Source organism: Cariama cristata, unplaced genomic scaffold (assembly GCF_000690535.1).
Source record: "Cariama cristata isolate BGI_N322 unplaced genomic scaffold, ASM69053v1 scaffold27254, whole genome shotgun sequence".
Taxonomy (NCBI): domain Eukaryota; kingdom Metazoa; phylum Chordata; class Aves; order Cariamiformes; family Cariamidae; genus Cariama; species Cariama cristata.
In genome coordinates, this window is record NW_009613926.1 from 1 (window position 1) to 27,581 (window position 27,581).

At 39.6% G+C, this 27,581-nt stretch overlaps 1 protein-coding gene across 1 annotated transcript; it reads left to right on the top strand.

Annotated features, from left to right (window-relative positions):
• The first annotated feature begins 5,933 nt into the window (after positions 1 to 5,933).
• Positions 5,934 to 27,581, top strand: ARHGEF18 (Rho/Rac guanine nucleotide exchange factor (GEF) 18). Its single transcript, XM_009699220.1, has 21 exons — positions 5,934 to 5,993; positions 7,586 to 7,649; positions 10,749 to 10,893; positions 11,680 to 11,792; positions 11,954 to 12,094; positions 12,569 to 12,819; positions 13,554 to 13,679; positions 14,940 to 15,057; positions 15,485 to 15,733; positions 16,559 to 16,635; positions 18,893 to 19,071; positions 19,466 to 19,557; positions 19,872 to 20,060; positions 20,713 to 20,850; positions 21,883 to 22,004; positions 22,436 to 22,492; positions 23,169 to 23,216; positions 23,809 to 24,276; positions 24,984 to 25,311; positions 27,041 to 27,154; positions 27,248 to 27,581. The coding sequence occupies exons 3-21, from the start codon at positions 10,826 to 10,828 to the stop codon at positions 27,406 to 27,408; spliced, it is 3,039 nt and encodes a 1,012-aa protein (XP_009697522.1). The 5' UTR covers positions 5,934 to 5,993; positions 7,586 to 7,649; positions 10,749 to 10,825; the 3' UTR covers positions 27,409 to 27,581.

Sequence of the window (27,581 nt, forward strand, 5' to 3'; positions counted from 1 at the left end):
CGGTGCCCGTGCTGAGAGGGGTGGGTTTCAGCGGGGAGCTGTGGGGGGAGCTGGCCCGCCGGCCGCTGCCGCCTAGCAACGTCCCCCAGCGGGCAGTTACACAACGCCGGCCTCCTCCGGCAGCGCGGAGGAGATCCAGAGTTTGGCCAGGGCAGCAGGTTTATCTTCTCTTTCGTGACAAATCCTGCAAGGTTTATAGCCGTCCCAACGTTAGCAGCTCAAGGCTTAATCTGGGGGAGAGGACGTAGCTTGTGAAGATCCAGTCTTTATCTTCGAGACCTCTTTTAGGAGCTAAAGAAGGAGTTGAAATGCTTCTGTGTGTGTTAGGGAGGTGAGCTGGTGTAGCTTGATGTGAAACTGGTTCACTTTATGCCACAGCTAGAGTCTGAGCATCCTTATGCTTGTGATAATGAAATCCTACGATTGCTGACACACATAGTACTAGAACTCCCGTGGTCAGAAAAGTCTGGAATGTACATAAAAAGGTCTTAGATGTGTTAGGGGGGAAAAAAAAAAGATGGTGAAAACTTCTCCTTACCCACAGCTGTGATGACTGACCCATTTTAAATATTCCACAGCCCAGGTATATTAGGGAGAGGAGCGGGAGATAATATCAGAGTGGAGGCTTCGCTTGTGTGTACTGGAAAGGAAACCCCAGTAGGAGCTAGGAGCGGTGACAGGTTTTGGAGGAGGTGAGCGGAAACAGGGAGTGATTCAAACAAATAGCTTTCTGAATGTTTCTGGTACTGCATTTGGTTTTGCTGCTCTAATAAATAAGCAAAATTTCTGAATACTGTTTGAAGATTTTGTGCTGTGGTTTTGTTCCTTAGTGTCTGTGTGTCTTCTGTGTAAAACCAAGAGAAGAAATGGCTGCTTCTCAGTTCCTTCTCAATCCCCTCTTGAAGGAGAATTTTGTAGGTGGCTTTTTTATTTGGCACTTTAAAAAAAAATTATAAAGTTATAAGTTTCTCTTTGGTATGGTAAAAAAAATAAACCCATTAAATATGGCTCTCAAACAGAAGCCGTCAGACATTGTGTGTTGTAGTTCCACCTAATGTTTACCTATGAAATATTTTAAATACCTTTTATGATTGTCATAGTTGCTGCTTCAGTTCTGTAGCGTTCCTGTAGAAAGGGGGAAGGGTTCAGCGTGAAAGAATTGAAATGGTACTCATATTTCTTTTAGGATAATATCCTGATTTTATTTTGCATTGTTTTAAAACCAGAAACATCAGTTGTTCATTTGTTTGATTTTCTGTGCTTAAAGAAAACCCCAAGGCCACTAGAACTTGGAGTGCTGGGAATGACACAACCCCACCCCCCATCCGTCTATCTGATATTTTGACAATAAAACCAGATACAGTGAGAAAGTAATTATAGGTTGGTTTTGGAGACAAAGAGGAATGCTTGAACAGGGAAGCTGCAACTTGATAATTTAGTGTTGTTGCTCTCTCGTGTGGACTGTCTCTATTTCAGAATGTGAAGTATCTCATCACCCTGCACCCTTCCAGTTTTTTATTTCTGCCTCTGCATAGTTAGGGGAGTTAGAAAAACAATTAAATACTGGTCACCAAAGCCACTAGGACAAAGCTGAATCTGCTCTGAGTTCCTGAAGATACCTGACCTGGATTTACCAAATACAGAAACTTCTTCATGTTCCACTGAAACTCATCCTCTTTCCTCAGGAGATTTATCACAAAGTCACTCTGCTTTTTCTGGAATGCTGTAGTAGTGTGAAATGTTTCTCAGCTGGTGTGTTGTGTATCTCTCTGTATAAATTCACATTTTATGTTCCGTATTAATCATTCATACACAAGTTGTTTCCTTTGTCAGCTCAAGAGAGAGGGATTACCTTGTATGGTGTAAGGGCGAGAAAAGAGAGAAGACGTTTTCTTTGATCTCTGAAGCATTGGACATTTGAAAACAGAAAACTTATCAATTTCACAAGAAAACTATTTTGTCTATGACTCTTCTGCTGGTTGGTTTTAATAGGTGGTGAATATATCTTTAGCATTAAAATAGTGCTTGAACTCTTTGTATAATTAGAATCACTGTTAAAAGATGTCCCTACCTGAACTTTACTGTTTTAAAGTGTTTTTTTAATGTGTCACTTAAAAAACACCCAAAAAATATACCCGAGGGAAAAAAAGTCAGTAATTCAATTTTAGATTAATCACAGCATATCTGTCTGTTAGTTGTAGTTGTTTGCAAATGGCCTTTTAAGAGTTATTTTATTGGGCTGTACCGTTCCAGACCAAAGGTCAGGGTCATAATACTCATAATATCTGGTGAGTCATAGATTTGTCCTGGAATCCAATTCTGGAACACATTTATAGGACATTGCCAGTGTCTGATCCACTGGAAGGTATTCCAGCTGGGGGAGAAAATGTATTCGCCTGCCTTTTTTCAGCTAGGTTCATTGCCCTCTTGCATACTGTGAATCAGTGTTATGCTTTTGGGCATTGTAATGTGTTGTCCAATAAAAGGCTCTTAAGGTGAAAATTGGTTTCTGTGAACCTTTGGGAAAGCATCTCATTAATGAGGGCAAGGTTTTTATTATACCAGATGTTAATTTCATTACCCTCAGTCATGAACAGGATCTTTTATGATGTTTTTGAGCCTCTTGGTCTTAAATATTTCTTTGGATGAGGCCCCTGTTTCAGTCTATCGATGGGCAATAGGTCGTCGCTGGCACTAGCCAATGTGAAACATTTCAGAGGCAGTGACAGTCCCTGTAGTAAGCAGACGAGGGATAATGAGATGCTCCCCAAATTCTCAGTCTTGATTCCAAAACTCTTGATTTAAGCCCAGAAGCAACCATGGTGGGTTTGCTTAGTTTCCATGGTCTGTGTGGTATCAATTGCTGTTGTACCTTTAGCTCTAGTAGCGGTGGTCCTGTCCCCATCCAGTCGCGGCAACCCAAATCCTTGGACATTCCAGATGTGTAGGTAGTTTGACTGGGGTTCTCGGCGCTACGGCCCTTCTGCATAGTCTGTGTCGAAATGAAATCCTTTGGAGGATCAGTTTTTCCCTGCCAGATTAATCTTCTTGCAGTTCCAGTGAGTGATTGAGGGAGGAGAGGACGGGGAGGAGGAAGGGAAGAGCCTGGGTGGCAGTCCTGTGAGTTTTTAGCTCTGTCTTTCTCAGGAATATCTTCTGTGCCTCCCCGGTTTGAGAAGAGCTTGCCAACATAACTGTCCATTTCATTTTTGTACCTTCCCAAATTCTCGATGTGAATAAGACCGAATGCTACCCATTACTGATGGTACATGCAAAAATATTTTTCTTTGTCAATTTTGGGTTTGCCAATGCTCCTTTTCTTTGGATGGCCATCTGTGTTTTCTAAGGTTAGATATCTATTATTTCTGTACACCTACGACAACCCTTCATATGTATCTCCGCTCTTAAATATCAGTCTTGGTGAGTGCAGATTCCTGTCACTTCTTCACTGTCCTCTGTCCCTCATTCTTCTCTTCGCTGTTTTCTTGACCCCTGCAGTTCTGTAATACCCTATTCAGAGAGGCTGTCCAGAAGAATAAAGAACGCAAGGAGATCTTACATGTAGAAAAAAAGAAATCAAATTCACTAGCATTCGAATGCTTGTGCTCCTCCTTAATTGGAGTGTACTTGGTTCAGCACTGTCTGCAAAAGTGTTCTGAATAGGGAAAGCTGGGGCATATTTTATACAATGAAGTATGCTTTTAAAACAGTCTGATTCTCCTGTCAGTTTTCAAAATTCTCTTCTCTTACATGGGCCAAAATAATGCCACTTGGAAGTCATTAAGTTAATTACATTTCAGATAGTCTCTTAGAGAATCAAGCCCTTTGATTCAGCTGCAGTTTTCTGAGGCTTTTCTGTGGCATTTTCCTGTTTTCTAGTATGTTCTCTCCTGTTGTGTCAAGAACCTTTCAGCAGCATAGGAAACTAATACACAGCACTATTTGATATGTCAGCTGATTAAGTGAAAAATACCTACTGAGAGTGAAATAAGCTGTTATTTTTAACAGAGCAAATGCACAATTTTAAAACTGAAATACATTTTTAGGTTGATATCCCTTTTACAGTTAGCTTAACAAGGTACCCAAGCTCTTGGAGTAGAATTGGTCCTACTAATCGTTACTAGGAAAAGAATTATCAAACGTATTCACTGAAGATATGGAAATGTCAGGGAATATGAATGTCTAGTTAAAGTTTGACGAGATGTTTATAGATGACTATATTACACAATTCTAGATGAATGAAGTGGATTTCAAGAGAGGAGGCGATGTCGCAGGGCTGCGTGGGAGGGCAGTGGCTGTATGAACGTTTCCCTCCGTCGATGTGCCTATTGTGCCCTGAAGGGAACCCACCTGTAAGTTAGACTCAATCCAATCCAGCTTGGCGTCATGGAGTTTTTTCTACTTCCCTTTGTGTGGTGGTTTTTGTCCTACAGTTTGCTGCTTTGTCTTGGGAGGAAAGGGGTTTCCAGTGTCAACTAGTTGTTTGTTGTTGGTTTGGCATGTCTTTTAAACAAGCTTTTCATTTTCTGGTGATAGGTGGAGGCCTTATCAATGCTGAAATAGCTAATATATTTGTTATTCTCTACATAGTTTTAGCAAGTGAATAATTTTGATACATTTTTATCATATATTTGCAGAGGCACGTACATTTGAAATTAGATATAGTGTCTTTTGTTTTGTTGCATGGGGTGCGGTGTTGGTAGAAATATCACAAATAAGAGAGAAGTTACGGGAGGTGATTGGTTTTGTGGGAATTTTTTGTGTGGCAGACAAAGTACAGTATTCTGCTCTGATTTCCCACACTTGTGGAAGTTGCATAACATGTTAGCATCTTTCAGGTCTGTGTCCTCAGTCCTTCTCTCAGTCTTGTTTTTATAGCTTTATTAATTTACTTGTGTTTAAAGCCAAGTAAGCAGTTTGCTCCTGTTCTCAGAGTTTTACTGTAATTATGGTAAACGCTTACAAGTGAGCATTTCTCTGCATTAGCCAGGAGCCTTAAAGCAGATCACCCGTCTTGGCGCCAGGCGCGAGTGATAGTTCTGTTTGGATGAAGAGACCTTAAATAGTTTTTCCTCTGTGCTTTTATAACATAAACAGGCTTTTCTCTAGCAGATATGGTGTTCATCTTCTAAGTCTTGTTCTATTTCTCTTTTAACAGGCATCTCTGAAATATATGGGAGGAAACAAATCCTGTTTTCTTTACTGTCTGAGTTGCTGGTGTCCTGCTCCTGCTTTTGATGCAGGATTGTATTTTATAGATTGGCAGAAAGACTGCAGAAAATATTTGGCCCTACCAGCTGTGATCCTGTTTTCTCAAGCAGTAGTTGTTATAAGGAAAAAAAGATTGGATTTTACTATACTATTGATGGTTTTATGCCTTTTGGGTGAGAGAGAACTGCTTTAGTTCCTTTATCTGGAAAGAGTTCCTTTGTGAAGGAAACTAGAAAAGTGGTAATGCTGTGATGGTGGTAATATTCTGATGATTCTGTGGTGCGTTTTGAACTTTAGTTTACCGTAGTTACTTCAGCTCCTACTGGTACTCTGTGCAGGAAAGCAGCTGTTCTTCTGGAGCCAAATAAATTACTGCCTTCTTGAATGGTATCAGTTTTGAATTGGGAGACATGGAAATGTGAGGAAGTATGAGGAAAGCAGCGCTCTGGTTGACTGGAGATTAGGCAGAATGCTGTTAGTGCATTCAGTAGTGTCTCCTTGTGCTTGCAGGTGTGAATTGCGTTAGCAATGATTCTGAGTCTTACTGAAAAAGCTTGAGTATTTGGTATAAAGTCAAGAGCAGAACATGCTCACTGAGACACCTGACCTTACTCTGTATCTCTTCCAAAATTAAGACCTTTCATGTGTCACTCTTCCTTTCCCTAGATGGGAATGACAAGAATAATTTAAGGCTTTTTGTTTGTGTGTTTTCAGATTGTGCAGTGAATGTCCATAAGAACTGCAAGAGTTTACTGGCTGAATGCAGCAGTGTCAGACCCAAGGTGGGTTTTAAAATTTATTCTTCTTTTATAGTAACTGCTTGACATAGTAAGTTTAATTTAGTGTGAGTGTTTTAATTTACATCAGTACAGAATCTTGCCCTATGTCTTCAAGACATCAAATAGTTATTAACTTGTCATTATAGTAATTTATGACAATGTAAATAAAGTGAAACGTTTTATTGCCGTACTGAAAATTACTTGCCATTGCTTGTGTCTCTCAGAACTGTGACTCACCCTTATAAGAATGCTCAAACCCATCACTTTTTGAGGGAATGTAACTGAATTATATGGTCCCTCTGAATTTTGTGCCACTGTATTTTAATAGGTTGTGCCATGTCAAAGCTGATGGAAGAGTGTGAGGGCTGGCGGGGAATTTGGTTATAACAGTTGCATATTATTTATAAGCTAGGCAATGCAGAATAAGTTATTTCATTTTTGAACTGTGATGAACTTTATATCTTGCTAAGCTGTTCATTTTTTATCTGTGTCACTGTGGTGCCTGTGATTGCATGTAAGGTCACAGGTTGGTTTCAGATAGCTGTCTGTCCGTTGTTGTTTTTTTTATTCTGATATTGGTTTTGAAAATCATTTCCTCCTCCTTATAACTAATTATACTTGAGGGAGTTTTAGTTTGTTTTAAGCTGCAAGTGTTGATGATTTCAGAGACTGATAGCAGATTAGGGAGTACTATGAGCGGGAAAAGAGAGAGCAGAGCGGCTCAAACCTGGGTGATTAGAGGTTAGAGGAAGTGCTTTCAGCCATAGGTGATTTAGAACGTAACTCTTTTGAGGGCAGAAATGTTCTTGTGGGGTTTTTGATACATATACTTTTAAACTTCTCAAGGCATTGTGCATTCTCCTTTTAAACTGATAAATTCACTTGCTCTGATGCTTTCATTTCGACTCTTTACCATCTCCCAAACTTCAGGGTTGAATCAGCCTTGACAAACCACTCGTGAAGGGGAAGTGGTAGCACAAAATCGTATGAGGAATAAAGTCACAAATGAGATCCTCAAAGTGAAGCAAGACTCCCAAAAAGCCATTTTGTTACAGACTGTATTACTTATTTAATTTCTTTGCATCTTTGATAAATTGTATCTCAATGACTTGCAATATTCTAGTGTTGCAAGAACGAGAAAGTTGTACAGATTGACAAAGATACAATTTTAAATGGGTAGTCTAAATTTTTGTTGAAACTGGCTGGGTTAATTTAGTTACGATTGCTGTAAACTACATGGCAACAAAGTGTAGGTGAAGACTGTCTACATAAAGGGTTTGCTTTCATTTAATAAATAATTTATTATCATAACTTTAATTCAGCTGTAACTTCATTATTGGTTCTATTTCACTCTGATTTATACTTGGTGGAATATTTATACACAGTGTTAATGTCTAGATGCCATTCTAGATGTCTAGATGCCATTTCACATTTCACTGGAATGTGAAAAAATCAAAACTGTTACTGTGTCAAATCTTCATACTTTCAGTATACAGCTTCACTTACAGTTAGTGCTATATGATAGGAAAAACGTGATTCATTTTGGACTGAAAGTTTGTTCTGTATGTGTAAGAATATTGTATTTTTTCCTATAGCAGAAAGATTTGCAGCACAGACCTTCTGGATCTCCACAAAGTTCGCCCCAGTGCATTTCCCCAGGTTTGTACTAAAGAATGATTTCTCTGCTCAAGGCTTATCTGTTCGATTGTATTTTTTTCTTTAATATGTTTTAAAGGCTATACACAGTGTGTTATTGAAGTATAGAAAAGGTCTCTTTTAATAAGACGGCTTCATTTTTTTTTCTATTGGGAATGGCTTAGAGGCTCCTAGCAATCTCCTGTGTGTTTTTATCTTTTTATCTTTTTATTTTTCTTTATACCTTCTTGCTGTGTAACCTCAAAATATCATGGTGAAAAGGGATCAATAAGCTAGTTTTTCATTGATTGTCTATTCTCTGGCCTCTGAAAAGACTAGAACTGTGAACTTTGTTTTACATCAGATTTTCATAATTGTCTATTTAAAACTTGCCTGCAGCTAGTGGTTGCTAGAAATCTCTAAGACAAGCTAGCACTAGTGGTCTGAACATAAATCTTTGTTGAAACAAAGTGGGAAAAGGGATCTGGGAGAAAAAAAAAAACCAAGAAGAAAGAACAGCTCGATTGCAGCACAGGCTGTGAAATAGCTTTTTGCTACTGGAAAAGACCATCACGGTCACAGGTGTATAATTTAAGTGGCATTTTAATTTGTAGGTGTTACGAGGTCTGCATTAACTGAACAGGTTTCTTGACTCTCAGGTGATTGACCGTAAATAGAGCAGAATTATTTTCTGCCTTGCAGTTGTTCTGTTTGGCTGCTTTGATGGCCATAAGAAACACAGTTGACGTGAATGTCCGAGTATGACTATGTGTGTTTCGTATGTTTTTGTCAGGTATTGTTTGACTTGCATTGCAAGGTGTACTTCTTTAGGAAACAATCCTTACCAAGAGGTAGCGCAAAGGGAATAATTGTTATAAGAAGATAAGCGACTGTTTGCGTTACCAAGAATGGGTTTGTGCATTTAGGGGAAAGTGCAGAGACTAAAATAGGAAACAGTAAGGAATAATGAAAATAGGAAAAGTTGGCTGTAGGGCTTGTCGTTGAAACAGCTCTGTGGTATACAGTCTGGTCTGGTGTGATAGGTTAACAACGATCGATATGGACTCTCAGCAGTGTGCAGACAGTGCTAATTGAACTCAGAAAATGGCTTTTTCTTGGTGCAGACTCTGCTAGGTAGCCAGTGCTTATTTTCCATAGTCAAAAGCAGAAGGTGGGAGTTAAAGGAGCAGCTAATAGCATGGGCATTGTATGTCTTTACCCACAGTATAACTCTGCAGACTGCAGTGCCCAGCAAAAAAAGCCAAAGGTATTGTATCAATGTAAAAGAGAATACATTTTAAGGTAGATATAAACTGTGTTGTTTGCGTGTCCCCCCCCCGATCTCTCTCCCCATGTTTTGCCCCTGGAGATTTTTAGATTTGGCCTACTGTTGTGAAACAGACCTTTATGATCTTGGCTTGTGAAGCACAGAAAGAAAACTTGATGGCTGATGATTTCAATACTTCCCCAAATGGGAACGAGAGGACATTTATTATGAAGCCTTTGTTTAAGAAATCAACCTTTACAAATCTTGCTAATATCTAATTAGTCTCCTCTTTTGGGACAATAGGCTTGGAGCTCATCTCTTGGAGATGATGGAAGAGGGCTCAGTTTACCCAGTTTGTTGTAGACTGAGAATGTGCTCTGTGTGTAGCCAGGAGATTTCAAATCCAAACAGGTTTTGGGAAAGGTATTTCTGGCAGGAAAAGATGTGGTGATACAATTTCTATTAAATGTCATTGATGAAACCTCCCCTCCAGCCCTAATACGATTCTAGTCAACTGTTTCAAGGAAAATGAAATGAGAGACAAGCAGACATAGAGTATGGGATATGAAGAAATGTGGAAAAACCTGTTTCATAAGAAGGAACATGGATACCTTGATTTAGCTGTGTTTCGTTGAGCAAAGCAGAAGTGGACGGAGAGAGAATTGTTAGTGGAGGTACACCGAGGGGTGCAGACCAAGAAAGGGGAGCTTTGGGGGATAAGTAGACATCAGGGTTTTTATCAAAAAAGTTGTAAATTGGCGATGTATAAACCTTGGCTGGGAACTGGACATGGTCCTGAAGCAGCCTCCCAGACACAGGACTGGACGAGGAGTTCGGTCTGGGTGTAAGACAAGGCTCGCTTGCAACGGCGGAGTCCTGGGTTCAAGGATCCATGAGATCTCTTCAATTCCCATGTCCTTAAAAGCACTTTGAAAAAAGGGCAGCTGCAGACCTTGTCAGTGATAAGTTTTAAAGATTGTCTGATTCTGGCTGATTCTTCATCTTTGACTTCCCCAAAGTTCCTTTTTTAAAAGGATGAAAGGATGTATTTTGTCTCCTGTTCCTTATCATTCATTACAGACATTAGTGCTGAATAATTGTATCCATTTTTTATAAGTCTATTACAGGCTTCCATGTATTGTGTAATAGTGATTAAAGTTTTAAATAGCTTTCCAGTTCACAGTCTGTCTAGATTTAAAAAGCATTAAAAAGCTGCAGTATTAAAATTAAATTTAGCTCTGGTATCTATTATGTTCAGTGTGTGTGTGTATGGAGATAAAAATCACTGTGTAGCAGTAAGCATTGCAAATAACTTGTGGTTTTTATGTGATCTCAGATTTTTCTCGTTTGCCGTGAAATCTTCTGTGCCCTTATACGGCAGGGTGTGAATAATTGTGTGTAGGTTCTGGTGTTTCACTAAAGGAGAAGATACTTTGCAATTTCCACACTAAATGGGCACAGTAGGGACCAATTTCCTGCACTTCAGACCTGCTGATTTAGCCAATACAGTAAGTTAAGTGGCAGCTTTACATTTCTAGAAGGATCACAGGTAGTATAAAAACAGTGCATCTCTGGGGCCACTTTACTGTGCCAAGTCTGAGGGCAGCCAGTAGTGAGCATGGGGAATACAAATTCAAAAAACAGCGGCAGAAGCAATACAATTTCAGCTCATCCTGAGCTGTCTTTTTGTGGTTCCTTTTCAAGAAAATGGAATGAGAATGTTTTTTTGGACAATGAGCTCTTGACATCCAAGATCCTGTCTGTTCTCCGTCCACATTCAGAGAGAGGTTTGAGAGCAGGCGATCTGCAGTGTACGCCTCATTTTCTGAGTACCAATTCAATTTTTGCCTCTCTAGCCGCTTCTTTGAAGGAGCAGCCCCGAAGTCTTCTCTTGGGACCGGATGGCACCCCAGTACTGTCCCGGAACCTCGGTATGACAATCGCCCAAAGAGGAAATTCTCAGTCTTCATTGAATACTGCTGGAGCTGTTAATAAATTTGGGTAAGTAAACTGCTTCTCTTCTAATTCACTAGCTTCTGCTCCCCCCCCCCCCCCCCCCAAAAAAAAATGTGAAAAGAAAAATAATTACAGAACTAAAGCAAGACCTCACATTGGTTTTTAAGCTCAAAAGATATTTATTAAACTTTTAATGCTGAAATTCATTCCCCTGAACAGTAAGCTATTTTTTTTTTGTTTAAATCACCTTGTCTTTAGTCCTTCCGTACTATGTCACAGAAGATACCACATAAAATAGGGCAGTATTTGAGTATCTCTGTCTAGATTATAGTTTTTGTGGGTATATTTGTCTTCAGACTTGTTGAAATTCAGTAATCTCTTCCGAGTTATTCTAGGTTGTGCTAGTTCTGACTAGTGTAGGAGACAGCAGTGTTTTAAATTGCAGGATACCTTGATTAAAATAGTAGACAAATTCAAAGCTATCTGCTGTTTTAAGTAGTTGTTTACTTTGTATGTGCCACAGTTATGCTCCCCTTTCTCAGTGAAAGTGCCCTTTGTACTCTGAACTGACTATGGCTTGTCACCAGGTGATGTCTTTTTAAAATGTCATACCAGAAGTTGCATACTTGCTCATGCTGCTCTCATTAAAACTGTAATATTTCAGTGATGGAGTTGCTAAATTGATTTGGCTGTTTAAAGTTGGAGTGCAATGGTAGCTTTTATATATTTATTTTAAGTTAATTGCACTATACTTTAGGAAAGATGCTTGGCAACTTAAAAAATGTTAATGTTCTGTTTTGGTCCCTTGGTCTAATTTCTTTGACCATTTAGACTAATTTCAGGAGACATGGATGAAGGGGATTCAGGCTTTATAAAATTTAAGCAGACTTCAGATGACGTTGTCTCGCTTGCACCTTCAACAGCAGACTCCATTTTTCTGGAAGGTATGGAATTTCTGTGCTTTTCAGGATTTTTATGCCATTTCTTACATAGTAAAACCATCTCAGTGCTGCTTTAAGACTGTTGTTGTTGTTAATGGTGGTAATGAGGGATATGGTGGGAAACAATTTAATAATAATTGAAATTGAATGTGCTTTTGGTCTAGATGCATATTCCGTATCCCTCCGAAGTGAAATAGAAACAGATGCTCATGAGTTTGAGGCAGAGTCTTGGAGTGTTGCAGTGGAACAGTCTTATGCAAAAAGGCAAAAGAAAGATGTTATTAAAAGGCAAGATGTCATTTATGGTAAGAGCATTTGTTATTCTTATAACTTTTTCTATTTTGTAGTGCCACAGTTTTGAAACAAAGCAGAAATCATTTTTATTAGTTCCCATTTTGACTTGTGCTTGAAAACTAAAATTCAGTGAAGATTTTTCAAGTCTGTTACCTGTCTTTGTGTGCATAAGTCCTCCTATTAATGATTTTAAGCAACCCATAGTTTTCAGTATGCCTGTGTAAGCAGCAAAGCGCAGTTATACAATTAGGGAATAGCTCAACTGCAACTGGGAGATGTCGTTAAATAAGTAGGATGTGTCACTGTTTGGTTGGGAGATTAACAAGGCAAATTTAGGAGCTTCACATCAGTGATGCAAAGATTGTGGTGAAGAAGAAGGTGGTGCAAAAGATGGTGGCTTTCAGAGCCTGCTCTTTTATATCTCACTAGTCACTACACAGCTTATAAATGACTTCTCTTTTTTTTTTTTATTTCCCCTTGCCCAGAACTAATGCAGACTGAAATGCACCATGTTAGGACACTGAAAATAATGCTGAAGGTGTACTCCAAAGCCATGAGAGAGGAACTGCAGTTCCCAAATGCAGTCATCAACAAGCTCTTCCCCTGTGTGGATGAGCTGCTGGAGATGCATGGGCTATTTCTGCTCCAATTAAAGGAGCGACGAAAGGAATCCTTGGAAGAAGGCAGCGACCGAAATTATATAATCCAGAACATTGGAGACCTCTTGGTAAAACAGGTGTGAATTAAATTCTACCGATGTTGTTGACGCTATTACATTTCTAAAAAGCTAACTGTAAGGTTAAAGTATGTTATGTAAAGATTGATTTAATACTAGGTTTAAGGTTATCTTCCCAGTGTGGTGTGTTAGCATGACTCCCAGGAACATAACTGGTCACAAATAATATGAAATGTTCATTAAATGTTCTTTGGGCATGTGCGTATGCATAATGTGGGATATGCGACTGCAGGTGGTTTGGTTCTATTTTTCACCTGTTCCAAAAGTAAAGTAACATATTCCTGGTGTCCATCCCAAACATAGCCCTCCTGCATTGAATGCCAAGCTTCTTGGTTCTGACCTTTTAAAAATGCAGTAAAGATCGTTTGAACTCATTACAGCTTTAGCACACATTCTGGTATGGAGTGGATGCGACAGTTTCTGTCATATAACATGACCATTTTTTGCCCTTCACCTTTTACAGGCCTCAGTCTTTTTAAGTGCAGAGGCCCAGAAATCCTTTTTAAAATTCTCATAATGATAACCATCATGTAATTATTTGGTTATCTTGTGGTATTCGAAGCTCTCAGATCTCACACTGCATAAATGTCTCATTTCTGGTACAGAAGAAATTGAAATACTGAAGCAAAGTCTCAGAAATCAGTTACTGTTAAACCATGTTAAACCTGGGTCTTGCAGTGGAGATAGGTTTACTCTTAATGATCCATGTCTTTCATTTTTATATTTCCAATTAGTTTTCAGGTGAAAATGGGGACAGAATGAAAGAAAAATACGGTGTGTTCTGTTGTGGACACAATGAAGCTGTTAGTCACTATAAAGACCTGCTCCAAAGCAATAAGAAGTTCCAAAACTTAATAAAGGTAAACAGCAACCAGAATTCTCCCATTCTGACTGTGCAAAATATATTTGGCCACTTTAAGTTTTATTTTGTACTTGGAAGATCTCTTAAATTTGAATGAGCCGGGTTAGAGGCATATTCTCATTATTTGATGGGTTGTTAGCTTCTTGTAGTGTAGATCTTTTGAGCTGTTTGGACACAAAGCCACAATTAGCAGGTGTTAAATTTGAGGCAGGCTCTTGAGAACACATAGGACTGGGGAACAGAGTATCTGTTCCATTCATGGCTCTATCACTGACTGCCCTGCTGTGTGGCCATCTTTGTAAATTGGCTTGATAATAAATTAAATCAATGATAAGTGCTGTTGATAAACTACTATAGAAAAAGCAGGTACTTTTAGTCAAGTTTTGCCCTCTACGTCGTCTTTCCAAAATCGGAAGATAAGCTTCAGGGCGGTTTGTTTATCTGCTGTGCACTGTAATGTGTAATTAATAGGAAGGGCTGAAGAGACACGGCCAAAGTGGAAGCCTGTAACCTGAACCTCAGATGGCATTGCACAGTCCTAAGTATTCTCATTTTCCAGTCATCAGTAAGTGATACTGTGTGAACTTCCCAACATAGCTCTATACTTACAGCTCTTCTTAACTAGGTGTCTAAAAGTGAGAACTCTTTACTTTCAAGGAAATAAATAAGTGACCAGGGTTTTAAAATACATAGCCTCAGTCCTTGTAAAGAATGATCTCGGTACTGTATTCTGCTGTCAGGATTGTTCTGTACCTGCAGTCAGACTAACTAGTGGGATTCTGATACTTTACAGGCTTCCCTTTCTAAACAGAAATGTGTTTCTGTAGATCAGCCTACTGGTGAACATTGGTAAAATAAACACTAAGTTTATTCATTGTTGACCTAATTTGTCCATTAGGTCTGGTTTTGAAAATACAGTACTTTTCTATGTATTTAAGGACCGATCCTATTATAAAAGGCAATCAGTTAGCAAATAAGCAGTCAAACAGTTCAGATTTGGAATTTTCTCTGATTTTTTTTTTCTTCAGATTTAGTTAACAGTAGTTGAAAATAACACCTACAACATTTTCCAGTAATAAAAGCAATTTTTGTAATGTTATCAGGAGCTTTACTTTAGTAAGAGAGTGCAGCTAATTTTGTGGTGCTATGCCTAGTTGTACAAAGATGTTTTGAGACAGAAAATGTGTGACTGGAGAGGTGAGGGAGTTAGAAGAGCAATAGATACAATGGATGTGATGAGTCTGTCTTGGTTTTCTAGAAAATCGGCAACTGTTCCATTGTGAGGAGACTTGGTGTTCAGGAGTGTATCCTTCTAGTTACACAGCGCATCACTAAATATCCAGTCTTGGTGGAACGTATTATTCAGAATACAGAAGGTAGGTTGTTTAATCTTTCCTAGAAGCCTCACAGTTGTCTGCTGATCCTTTTTCTCCCATGTTTTGCACGTTCTTTCCTCAGACAAGGAGGGACAGGCTGGTACTGCCTTATATCTGCTTGCTCACTTCTTCATTACCTGAAGATGCTGTTCTGGTTGCAGATCCAGATCAATCTCACCTCATCAGAGGGTCAAGAGCAACCTTCAGTTTCAAGTCTGCAACCACAAAACCATAGTAGTTAAGCCTGTCAGTTCTTTAGAGATTTAGAGCTTTAGGATATTTTATTTGATTTTCTTTTGAAAATTAAGCTCTTAGGAAATACTGTTAGATGTTCAGTATGGAACCTTGATGTTAAAATAGGTTTGCATGGCTCATATCTTGCATTCCAGAGTTGAAAATGTGACTGACTGCTACTCTTTTCTCTTAGCTGGAACTAGAGATTATGAAGACCTGACCCAGGCTCTTAGTTTAATTAAGGACACAATTACTCATGTAGATGCCATGGTAAATGAGTGTGAGAAGGGGCAGCGCCTTAAAGAGATTATGCATAAAATGGAGCTAAAATCATCTGGGAAATGCAAGAATGGGCTTTTCTTCCGGAAGGATGACATGGGACAGAGACGGCTTCTGCTGGATGGGATGCTGTACTGGAAAGCTGCATCAGGGCGACTCAAAGGTAAAGGGGAAAAGTACAACTAGGAAACAAGATTTATTTTTTTTTAATTTTTTTTTAGTAACTGTTTATTACTGATCGATTGAGTATAAAATAAGATGACAATAACCTGCTTGTTTAATAGGATATTGGAGGAAATAGCACTTGTTCTATTCTTGGCTTGTCCAATAAGCATCTCTGTAATGGTGCATGATAAGTTCCTTATGCTGTTTACTTATTATCTGTCTGATCTGCTTTCCAATTCAAGAGGGAGGTCTTTAGATAGATGACAAAGCTTTGAGTCACACTGACTTAGTCTCCTGTGAAAAGGCATTATCTTGTGCGAGCTCTGGTTCACACTTTGAAAAATTGTGTCATGTCAACCCCATGACACCTTCATTCTGCATAATGTCTGTTTTGCCAGAAAATCAGAACTGTGTCCATCAGTGAATATTTTAACAGCTTCATTGCTCAAGTGTTCAAGGAGAAGCTTCAATGGTACATAAAATGCAGCCTGGAGTAGGTGGTACTGTGAATGTCTGCAGTTCCAGAAGACTCTGCTGTTGAGTTCCCTTATGAGTGTTTGAGTCAATGTGTAGGATGCCTGTGTAGGTGTTTTTAAGCTTTACATCAGCTCCATTTGTATTGTGCTGGTTCTGCACGGCTGCAAGCTGTCTTTGGGCAACCCAAGTGGAAGGCCGTAGCAGACCCAATATTGCAAATGTTGACGTCTATTCCCTGACCCACAGGAAATTTAAGGCAAGTGGTTTTTTTAGTCTGGACCAGTCTTTCTGCTTTAAAATCTCCCCTTTTTTTTTTCTTTTTTTTTTTCCTCTGTTGTTACTGTAGATATTCTGGCAGTCCTGTTAACTGATGTACTGTTGCTCTTACAAGAAAAGGACCAAAAATACACATTTGCATCAGTGGTAGGTATTGTTCTCCTTATTTAATACATTCACTTAGAGTATTTATGAAAGTGATGCTAACTACAGAAGAAATAGTTAGAGATGTTAGATACGTTTTATGGTAGGTTCAGAAGGAAAATTAAGTTAATAAACCAGCCAGCTGTTATGGAATCACTTTTTCTGAAGCAGTTCTGCTACTTGTTGAATCCCTCCTGCTGTCTCTTAGTGCAAAATAGTGTTCCCTTGCCTCAGCTGGTTCTAGCTGCCACATCTCCTGTGGTTTTCTGATGCCCTGAACCTGTTCTGAGGCTCACTGCTGCTCCTTTTCTTGTGCTGTGACTTTCCCTTTCACTGAAGTTTGTTAGACTGCTTTTTCATACGAGTTGTAATCTTAAACATGCTGGAGCTGTGCTTTGAAAGGCACCTGCAGGTAAGATTTGCTTCTGTTTGTTAATGGGAAGGGAAAGAATCTTCCATTTCGGTTAGGGACGAGGTAACCATGACCATAGTAGCCTGAGATTTACTGGAGGCAGAGAACTTTCCTGAAATAAATGTAATAAGCACTAAATGCAGATGTAATTGCTGCAGCACTCTAGAACACTCAGTGGATTCACTTGCTTTTCTAGGGCATTTCCACAGGTATCCTCAGGGCAGATAATTGTGTACATTTTGTCCTGATCTAGTTGAGTTATGGCTGTAAGAGAACCAGTAACAGAGAAACTATTTTATGTAATTGTTTTCTTGGGTGTACTTTTTCAGGACATTAACATTAGAGCTGAATTCTAATGGCAAAAGCTATTTTGGTGACCTCAGGGCTGTAAAAGCAACTGCTTTTCAAATTACCCTTCTTCTAATGCACAGAATGGGGATACTTTCACAAATCAGGATGGCTGGAAGTTGTTTCCTCTTGAACAGCATTAGGTGAATCTTTGAACAATAGTTCATTTTATGACATTGACTCTGGTAGACTCATTCTGCCCTGTTTTCCAAAACGCATCTGAGCTATGAGCAGAAGAGCATGTTCATAGAGGGGAAAAACATTCTGTTAATGTACAGTCTCTCGACCGTTGTGGCAGCTTTCCATGTGACTGCCGTTGCTTTGAGATAAGTGTGAGTAGCTTACATCGAGGCTAAAGCATTGTTACCAAGAAATAAGAGCATGCTTATATGTTCTTCGTCAGTATAGCTATCCACTGCAAGGTCATGCCCTGGTTTATATGTCCCCTAGTAACTTTTCTTCTCTGTGAGCACGTATCATACAGTTGCTTATGACAGTCCCCAAAAGCTGATCTCTGCTGCATGGTGGGTTTTTTTCCCCTCCAGTAACAGGCTCTACAGTTATAGACTGATCAGGTTTTTGCATCTTTGTATGTATACAATTCATTTGAAATTTAGACACCACTTCTCCATAGATAAACCAAGCAAGTGAGAGGAGCAAATGGATCTGCTCAGTGATTCTGTTTTTCCAGCGACCTCTGTTCATGGCTTGAATTGCAGTACGGCTGCTCAGAGAAGTTGGCAAAACCTAGTGTTCCTGATGTCTGCTTCACAGTTCAGTGTTCTTATCGTCCCTCTGGATTATGCTGTGAAGGTTCAGCATTCACAAAGAGCTGTTTTCTTCTGGGGAGGATCTTATATTGGAGCTATGCTGTGTGAAGCATGGAAGGGTTTTTAGTAGCTAATATCCCTCCTGTAAATTTCTTTTCATTGCAAAGACTGACAGCTAATCCAGTTAATCCTTAGTTATACAATATACTATCTGTCACCTTGTTTTATTATTTGCAGGGCCTGATGGCACACTTTAACACCTCTGTGTTATGTTTTTATTTCTTTTGTAGCTAACTTGCCAATTTAGAACTTCTAATACTTCTTTTGTTCTCTTCTTTCACTTCATCTATGTCCTTAAGGTTTTTGTTTCCTTTTTCAAGTTTTGATTTTGCCTCTTTTTGAGCAAAATTTTTGAGCCTGTTCTTGATTTCTGGCACCCAGTGGGAATCCTCAGGTGTTTAAATTGACACATGCTTTAATATTCAATCAGGTACCAAGACCTCTTGATTTTGAAATGTACATTCTTCATTCCATGTTTTGATCTATCATTGATGAATAAAAAATGACAACATCAAAAGCATCATGTGAAGAGGCCACAGCAATAAAGTTAGTGTTGCGATGTTATGGCTCATCGTGGCCCTGTATAAGTAGGAAGACAGGGCGAGCTAGGAAGCACAAACCCTAAAGAACATACATAATGTAGTGCAATAAATTATATTTTGTTTTACAGGACTCTAAGCCACCAGTTATCTCGTTGCAAAAGTTGATTGTAAGAGAGGTAGCTAATGAGGAAAAGGCAATGTTCTTAATTAGTGCTTCCTTAAAAGGACCAGAAATGTATGAAATTCACACAAGCTCGAAAGAGGAGAGGAATTCCTGGATGGCACACATCCGCAGAGCTGTAGAAAGGTAAATTATGAGCAAAAGTGAGAGGGCTTGATTTCTTGCTCCTCTGTCTTCTCTTCACAGGATTCACAGGTGAAATTTATTGTAAAAATGCATTTGACTATCCCTAAACTTCCCTTGTAAGACTGAAGCATGTGATTTGGTTTGTGTTCATTGGGAGGAAGCCACTCATGAAGATGCAATAAAAGCCAGCCAAAGACTTTATTCTGCTTTTTAAAAAAAATAAATAGAAAATTTGGTTCACTGATGTCAAATGCAACAGGGCTTTGCATAAGGGAGGAAAATTGACACACAAGATAAACCACATCCTAGGCAAAAGCTTCAGGTTGAATCCTGAAATGGTTTTAAGTTTTTTAATGTGCAAATCAAATGTATATCTGTCTCCCGCTTCGTACAGCTGTCCTGATGAAGAAGGAGGAACATTTAATGAACCTGAAGCAGAGAGGAGGCTGGCTGAAGCAAGAGCTGCGAAGTTAAAAGATTTTCAAGGTAATGACTTACTTATATATTCCACGAACTGCTTCTCAGCATCATTTGTGATTTATGACTGTCGTATTCTTTTATCACATGATGTGATCAAGTTTCTCCTTCATAAGTCTTTCAAGGTAATGCAAGATGATATAGAAGTAGCTAAGTTAAAGAAGTCTAATAAGCTTTGTATGCTCCATGAGTTTTCCCCTTAACTGTTAATTATATCTCTGCATTTGATGCTCTGACCATAAAATGAATAATCATCTTCCAAATTGAACATTGTACTCTGGGAGTGATTAGGCAGGCAGAACTGAGTTTGTTTCTTCCTTTAGAGCGTTTGAACATGAAAGATGACCTGATTATGCAAAGTCTAGCTGAGAAGCAACAGATTTATCTAGAAATGTCTGAAATGAATGGGTTTGAAGATCATTCCCAAGGACCCCGATCTAGGCTACTTCTTCGAGGGGATATCTCTGAAAATCTGCAAGGAGAGGCAATTTTGAAGTCCGCAGTGACAGAAGGTAAACGCAATGTGAGAATGTGTATGCGTTCACTCAGATGCAGGGGTGGGGATAAGCACATAGGATCCAAGTCCTGAAAATCATCCTGTAATAACATAATACTTTTATGTAACACTATTCAGACTTCCTTATTCTCAGAACCAATCTGTAAGATAGGTAAAGTGCGCCTGTGTTTTTAGATAGAGGACCTTCTCACAGCTTGGACTTTTTTGTTTTTAAGGATCAACCAGTGGAGTCTTAGGATGAGTCTATTCAGATGGGTGACTGAGTGCTCTAATAATACACCAGTCCTGAAATATAATATTATATGAGGGTTATATATTTAAATAGCCTATCTAAAGATAGTATATTTAGGAAGAAAATAAGCACAAACATAATTTTTATTTTGAGGGGGAAAAACAACAAAAAACAGACAGTCAAGGCTTGATAATCTACCTTGCAATCAAGGAAAAGGTCAGCTTTATATGTGCAATATGAAGAGCCTGTCGTAAAGAGCTAGTCACAAAGGAAAATTCATCTGTACTGTAGGAAATCTCTACCCAATCTTTTAATGTACTTGATGGTTGAAATTTTTTTTTAACTTGTTAGCGTGATGCACTTGTCTTGCTGCATAGACCTAGCTGTTTACATGACATTTTCTCCTCTTTCCTAGCTGAAAATCTCCAGAACCTTATCTTCACTCACTTAGGCAATGGAACCTGCCAGCCTGAAGATGGCTCTGGGTCGGGACTCCCCAGGAGAGCAGAGACCTTTGGAGGATATGACAGTAGTCCCTCAGTTTCAAATAAAAGTAAGAAAGGGACCATTCAGCATTCTTCTGAGCTTTTTGGCCCTTTACCGTGTTTCTCTGTGCAGAGAATGAGATAAGAACAATGAGTTAAGTCAAGCTGTGACATAAGGAAGCTTCACCAGGCTCTAAGAGGAAGATAAGAGCAAATTTGTGGTATTAGCACATTGTCTCTTTTTGCTTCTGATACCAACACTAGAGAGCAGAGTAGGGCTCTCAGTTGGTGTTATGCTAAGGGCATTACCTTAACTCATACTTTCTAATTGCCACAATTCTACACAGAATTTTAATTTTGTTGAGGGGGGGGGGAAAAGTTTGACCTAAAAACTTAGGAAATTTGAATTCAGCTGCCTGCTTTTATTATTGAATCATGAAAACTTTTTTCCATTTTCTTTTGTATCTGCACAGTCACTAAAGGGATGCTGAATCTTTAGATAATATAAATGGTCCTTTTGGCACAGTTGCTTTTTCAGTTAATTAATGAAATAAGTGGAAATACTAGATGCTATTTATCTCCATTTTTGCTTCATGCATTTATTGAAAAATAAAATGTTCTTTATTTCACTGGTGGTTAATCTGTAGAATAGTCTCTGTTGTCGCTGAAAGGCTATATATGTCTGTAAATACTTTATTATACAGTGTGGTTTCCATCTCCTTCCATGCTTACAGTGGTGCTGCTTTGAATAGAATTTTTCTGCTAACGAGTATTTCGTGTTACGAGCTTGTATTTCTGGTAGCCACAGACGATCGTTTTCATGCATACATTGTGGTTGCTTCACTTAAAATAGTATAACGTAATTTGAACTTACTCTCCCTGTTTATCTTAACCCACTCTCCTCAAATTTTATACTTTTTTGAGCAGTCCTACTCGTCACCGTTGTCTGCTCTTCCACTTTGAATCAGCATGGATAAGCCATGCAGTTGTATATTGGTTCTAACTTCAAAGTCAGAATTTTTTTCTGCTTGCTCTGTTATGCAATGAGTTTTCACAGGCCCTGTGCGGTGTGAGTTACTCATACTCCACTCTTCTTTCAGGTGGTAGTTTTAGGAAGAACAGCGGTGGTGACCAGAGACAGTGGGACTGGAGAGGCCCTGCAGTAAGCTCAGATGTTCAAGTCCATGACCTCCCTTCTGATCCAGAAGAAGGATCTCAAACTGTATGTTGGGCTTATGCATGATTTAAATGCATTTCCTCATGTTCCTTTTCATAATAGTGGTGCAGAACAGCTCTCACAAAGTTAAAAGTTGTATTAGCTGGTGGGGCTAGACTATAAGAGAGTTCTGTCTGTCAAATTACTAGACTCTATTAAGGCTGTTTTATGGGGTGAGTTGATAGCTTAGCACTTGAGAGGCATGATAATTTGGTTTTATATTTGTTCAATTGACGCTATACCATTAATGCTAGCTTTAATTGCCCCGCATCTGTTTCAGTATTTTTGATATATGTCCCTCAGTGTATGGAGGCAGTCTCTGCTCCAGTGGTAAACGCTGTTCCCTCATGAGATGAACCCTTCCAACGTGTTCTGGCAGTGCTACCAATGCCCAACAAATGTCTCTAGTGTAGATGTTGGCTTTGTCTTTTTTACAGAGTGATGTAACAAGGCTGGATGACAGCAGTGGTTTTCAGCCCACCATAGAGTCTCAGGTATGTTACTTCTACTGTTGGGAAATCTAATGGCCAGTAGCCATATTATAATATTAACATGCAAAACCAAACCAACCAAACAAACAAAAAAAAACCCACCAAAAAACTCGGTGTTCTTAACGTCTGTGGAACCGCAAGCACATTAACAGCCTGTACCTTATGACTCTTAATGCATTATGAATGCAGAGATAAAAGTCCTGTTAGAAAACAAAGATGGGTTCTGGGTATGTAGACACGTGTTTCAAAGAGCTGGCGAACTACTTTTCCTGCATCTTTGGAGGGACTGCATGTTTTCAAGTCACTGACAAAACTTCCTTCTGAATTTACCGTGAGTGCTGTACCTGTGATTCAGTGCTGGAGGGTGGGAGGAAGTGGTCATTAAGTAGCTCATGTGAGGAAAACTGGTGATGAAGATTGCTCCCTGGAATCCTGGTGAGATTTGCTGGGCACTGTGCAAGGACTAATATACTGAAATTCATTGTGCCTGCATATTGCTCTTTTGGCTCTTACTGTGTTAGAGTATTCTTGTAGCTGTCCTCCCACTGTGTGTGTTTTTGTACAGATGCCGTTGATTATATTCACCATTTAAAAAGAAAAAAGTCTAATGCATCAAAACAGAGCTCTGTTCAAGTGTCTAATGTCTTTTTTTCTTCCCCCTGCCTCCCCTCCTCTTCAGCTTGTCCAAAGGATACAAACGCTGTTACGGTTGCTCTTCAGTCTTCAGGTAAACCACTGTTTATTATCCAAGAGGTTTGTTAGGCATTAAATGTAATAAAATTTATGCAGGTGTGGAGAGGAGCTACCTTGAAAATATTCCCTAAAGCTAGAGTGAAGTGCAGAATTTAAGACCTGAGACTCAATGAAACTAACACTGTGTCTGGTATTTTGAAGGAAGTGTTAGAACTGTTGTCTTAAGTAATTGTTTCCTTTTTCCTGCTCACTTAAATGCAATTCTTTTGCTGCTTTGAGTTCCATCTGCTCTCCATGCTCATTTCTTTTTAAAATTGTTGTTGATATAAATGTGTGTATGTATTAGTTGTCTTTACTGTAACCTTGTAATCAGCAGTATTTTGACTGATTGGATTCAGAGTAATAATTCTAGGTGCAAAAAATGTTAATTTTGACATATGCAAGCGTAACTTACTGCTTAGCCATCTTTAGTGTCATGTCGGTCACAGTGGGATGACCAAGCTGGAAGTTAGATCTGCTCTTGAAGACAAAAGTTTGTAACCTGGCAGATGCTGTTGTCTTTTGTTTAGCCTTGCATATTTTTTGAACCCATGTGCCTTATGCTGAACTTCTTGTTTCCCCTCCAGGCAGTGATATCTCAGCAGGACAGCTACATTGAGATGCAACGAGCCACCATGGTAGACCGGGAGAAGCAATACCGGCTGCAGTCTACACGAGGCAATCTGCTGCTGGAGCAGGAGAAACAGCGGAACTTTGAAAAACAGAGAGAAGAACTGATGAATGTACAGAAACTTCAGAGCCAGCTGAAGCTGGAGCAGCAACGCCTGGAACGGGAAAGGAGTCGTCAGCAGAGAGAATTTGAAAGCACAGAAGCTCGACTGCAGGAGCGTGAAGAGGAGACTCGGCAGCTGAGAGAGAAGTTGAATCAGGAGAGGGAAGAACTCGAGAGGCAGCGAGAGGCCTATCAGCATGACCTAGAGAGACTGCGGGAAGCTCAGAGAGCAGTCGAGAAAGAGAAAGAGCGTCTAGATCAGCTAAGGAAGCTGAAGAAGCAGAACACAGTGTCAGGCACGTTCTCCCCAGAAATGGGACAGGTGAGAATTTGTTTTCTTGGAGTTTTGTTTCTGTTGACCTGCTTGCTTCTGAATGAAGGTTGCCCTTTTTGCAGAACTAACCCATGTTCGCTCTTTACCTTAAACCATCATCTGAAATAGCTGGTGATGGCTACTGTCAGAGAGATCAGAGCTTGACAGTTCCCCAGTGAGATTCCACCCAGACATTTGGTAATGAGAATATTTTTTTTAAAAGATCAAAACAGAGAGTAAGCTGTTTTTGAATGTGACTGAGGATTTTTTTCAATACAGGCACTGCCCTATCGCAGGCAGGTGATTGCAGAAGGTGTGCTACATTGGTAGCGTTTTGTACAGTTCACTTCTAAAAACATTTCTTATGTTTCAAAATGTGAAGGTTGAGGTCTGATTAGATTGGCTCATTTGTTACTGTCTTAAAAGTCCTGCTTTCTGTCCATGCTATCATCACCTCGTGCAGTATGCTTTTGCGTTCCTTTGCTAGGTGCAATATTAAGCAGTCTGGAGCTGAGGTTCTTTTCAGTGTTCAAGGACTTACAATCTTGCCCTTCCTCCTGTTTGCCAGCATGATTTGGGCTTCATCTAACCTGTTGCATTTTTCACTAGAAAGTGCTTTATGTTTTCAGGGCTGAGGGTGGTCTCTTGTCTCTCTTCATTATATCTGAGAGGGTAAAAATACCCGTTTGACTTAGAATGCCTTTTTTCTCACGTAGAACCAGATGCTAAGTCATTCTGTTAGCTTCAATGGAGAAGGGGTGGAACCATCTCTACCCACCTTGAAAACCTCTGTGAGAGTGAGCGTCGCTGGGATGGATTACCTGGAACGGCCAGACTTGGTTCGTAGGGACAGTACCACCCTGGAGAATCGTCCGGTTCTTGCGCTGAAGAATGAAGTGCCAATACATCTCCTGAGCGCAACTAATCAGATACAGAAACCGGCTGCAGTCCAGCAGCAGATTCCTACTAAGCTGGCCACTTTCACAAAAGGAAGCAAAGAGAAAAGTGGGAAGAACAAAGCATCTCATAGAACAGACAGTTCAGGTAAGTGTACTTAAATGCAGTTCTGGTCTCTGGCAGCATCACAGGGAGACAGAACACTGCAGTTTAAACCTCTGGCTACCCATGTGGAACCCAGAAATTAATACGCTACAAATTGTTAATGTGCTTACTGCAGTTAGCAGGCTCTTAAAATCCTTAAGTTAGGAGTTACATGTGTACACTATTTAAATTGGAAATGTAGCCCAAAGGGATAATGTAAATGGAGTTCCGTAATTGAACAGGACAGAATGATGGTGAGAGGTTGTAAACCTGGATGTAAAACCTTCTTGCCTAACTGTAGTGTTAAAGGAAAATAGAAAGGGGGCGGGGTGGGGAAGGAAAAAAAAAAGCAGCTTATTCTGCATGAGTGAAATGTTTTGAGGCTGGCTTAACCTTTTCTCGCTATCTGTCCAGAGTTGTAACGACATTGAATCCAATGCCATTCTTAGCACCAGTCAGTCATTAAATACACATTTCCAGGCCAGAATTGAGATGCTGTGCGTGTTGTAGCGTTGAAAGGGGCTAATTTTGTCAGAAATAGAAGCAAGTAAAAATACAGTCACCCTGCCATGGTGTAATTTCTGCTGCTAACTGCTAGGTACTAAAGTAGTGATCTTTGCCAATGACAGACGCAGTAAAAACCACTTTTTCTCTACCACTTAAAATAGCGTTACTGCTAGCTTAGGAGAATGACCTATAATTTTAAGTTACAAAATTATCTTTTTAGCTTTGTGTTGGATTCAAACTTGACAAGCTTACCTATCACTGGGGCCTACACTACTATAGCAGACTCAGGGCGGGGAGGCAAGTCTTTTGCACGTTGTAGAAACGTGTGTCTCTGTCATGCCTAAAGTTTAGTACAATTGCAAACTTGCTTAGGTTTTTGCACGTAAATGAAACCTAATATCCTCTTACCCTGAATACCAAATGCTAGTAAATGGGGGGAGAAAAAAAAACCTCTAATACCACATCTCCCCAAGTTAATTTTTAATAGCTCTTACATAATGGTCTCTGCAGTGGAAATGTACTTAATGGTGTTTTTCTGTAATTTATATGAAAGGTATAAAACAAATATATTGGTCTCTGCTCTCATGAGCATTAGTGGGATAACATGCTTGTTATGCCCATATGTAGATCTTAGAATAAACTGGAACAAGACTTTCTGTACCAGAGGCAAAATACTGTGTATTGAATTTGTTTTTTGTGACGTGTAAGGAATGTGTTCCGAGAGCTGTTCTTTGAATCCAGAGTAACCTTTTCATAAATTGCTTTTATTGTTGAAATTAAGAAACTGACAGGCCGCAACACTAGAATCAATGTACTCTGCTGCTGAGCAGCTGTGAGACAGATGGAGAGCAGAGACAAAAGTTCATCATGGTTCTGCATGTTAAAAGTAGCACAAATAGCTATTGCTATTTGAATGCTGGGGACAAAGATTTATTTTTTTTTCCCTTTGCTGTGCTTTGTAACGCTAGGTTTTGAATCTGTGTTTGTCAGGGGCTGCTAGTAACTGAATTAGAAGTCCTCAAGGAAGAGGGGGGAGAAAGTATTCATGGTCTAAACAGCTGAAGAGAAAATTTAAGTAACTTGCAACAGAAGCACCAGCTCTTTGTGGTACAGCAGCTTCCTTGGATATGCAAAGGTGTCAGTACAGTGGGCCCCGGCATGAAATAGTGAGATTGGCGAAGGTACTGCTAGCCTGAAATGCTAATTTGTAAAATACTTTCTTTAGCATCTATTGATCAGAAGCAGCTGCTTCCCCCCAGGCTTGTTGGACGAGAGGAGGGTGTCCTGAGGGGCAGACGATCAGCAAGTCCAAGCAGCCAGACCACTGCATTCCAGCCAGGTATGTCTTAACCAACTTGCATGTCCACGGCAATGCATCAGGCTCTCTGTGCAGTGTCATGAATCTGTCGTCTTCCATTTTTTTTTTCTATAGAATTGTATGGCCCGACAGATGCTCAGCCAGAAGCACTTTCATCTGCCTCAACGAACCTGTTCAAGCCCAATAACATTCACGTTCAGACCCTGGTGACCTCTCCGCCAAGTGTATTAAATGTGCAAGATGATACCAGCAAAGAAGATGTAATTTTCTTCTAATTGTTTCTGCTTAAAGATTAATCTTATGACATACTGTTTCAAGAACTCAGGCCCCAGTGTTCAACGTGACACAGACCTGACGTGGATGTCGTTTCATCCCTGCCCCATTACTACTAGCAAGGACCAGACCAGGATTACTGTTCTACTTTGTTGGCTTCTCTGCCAGCAGCTCA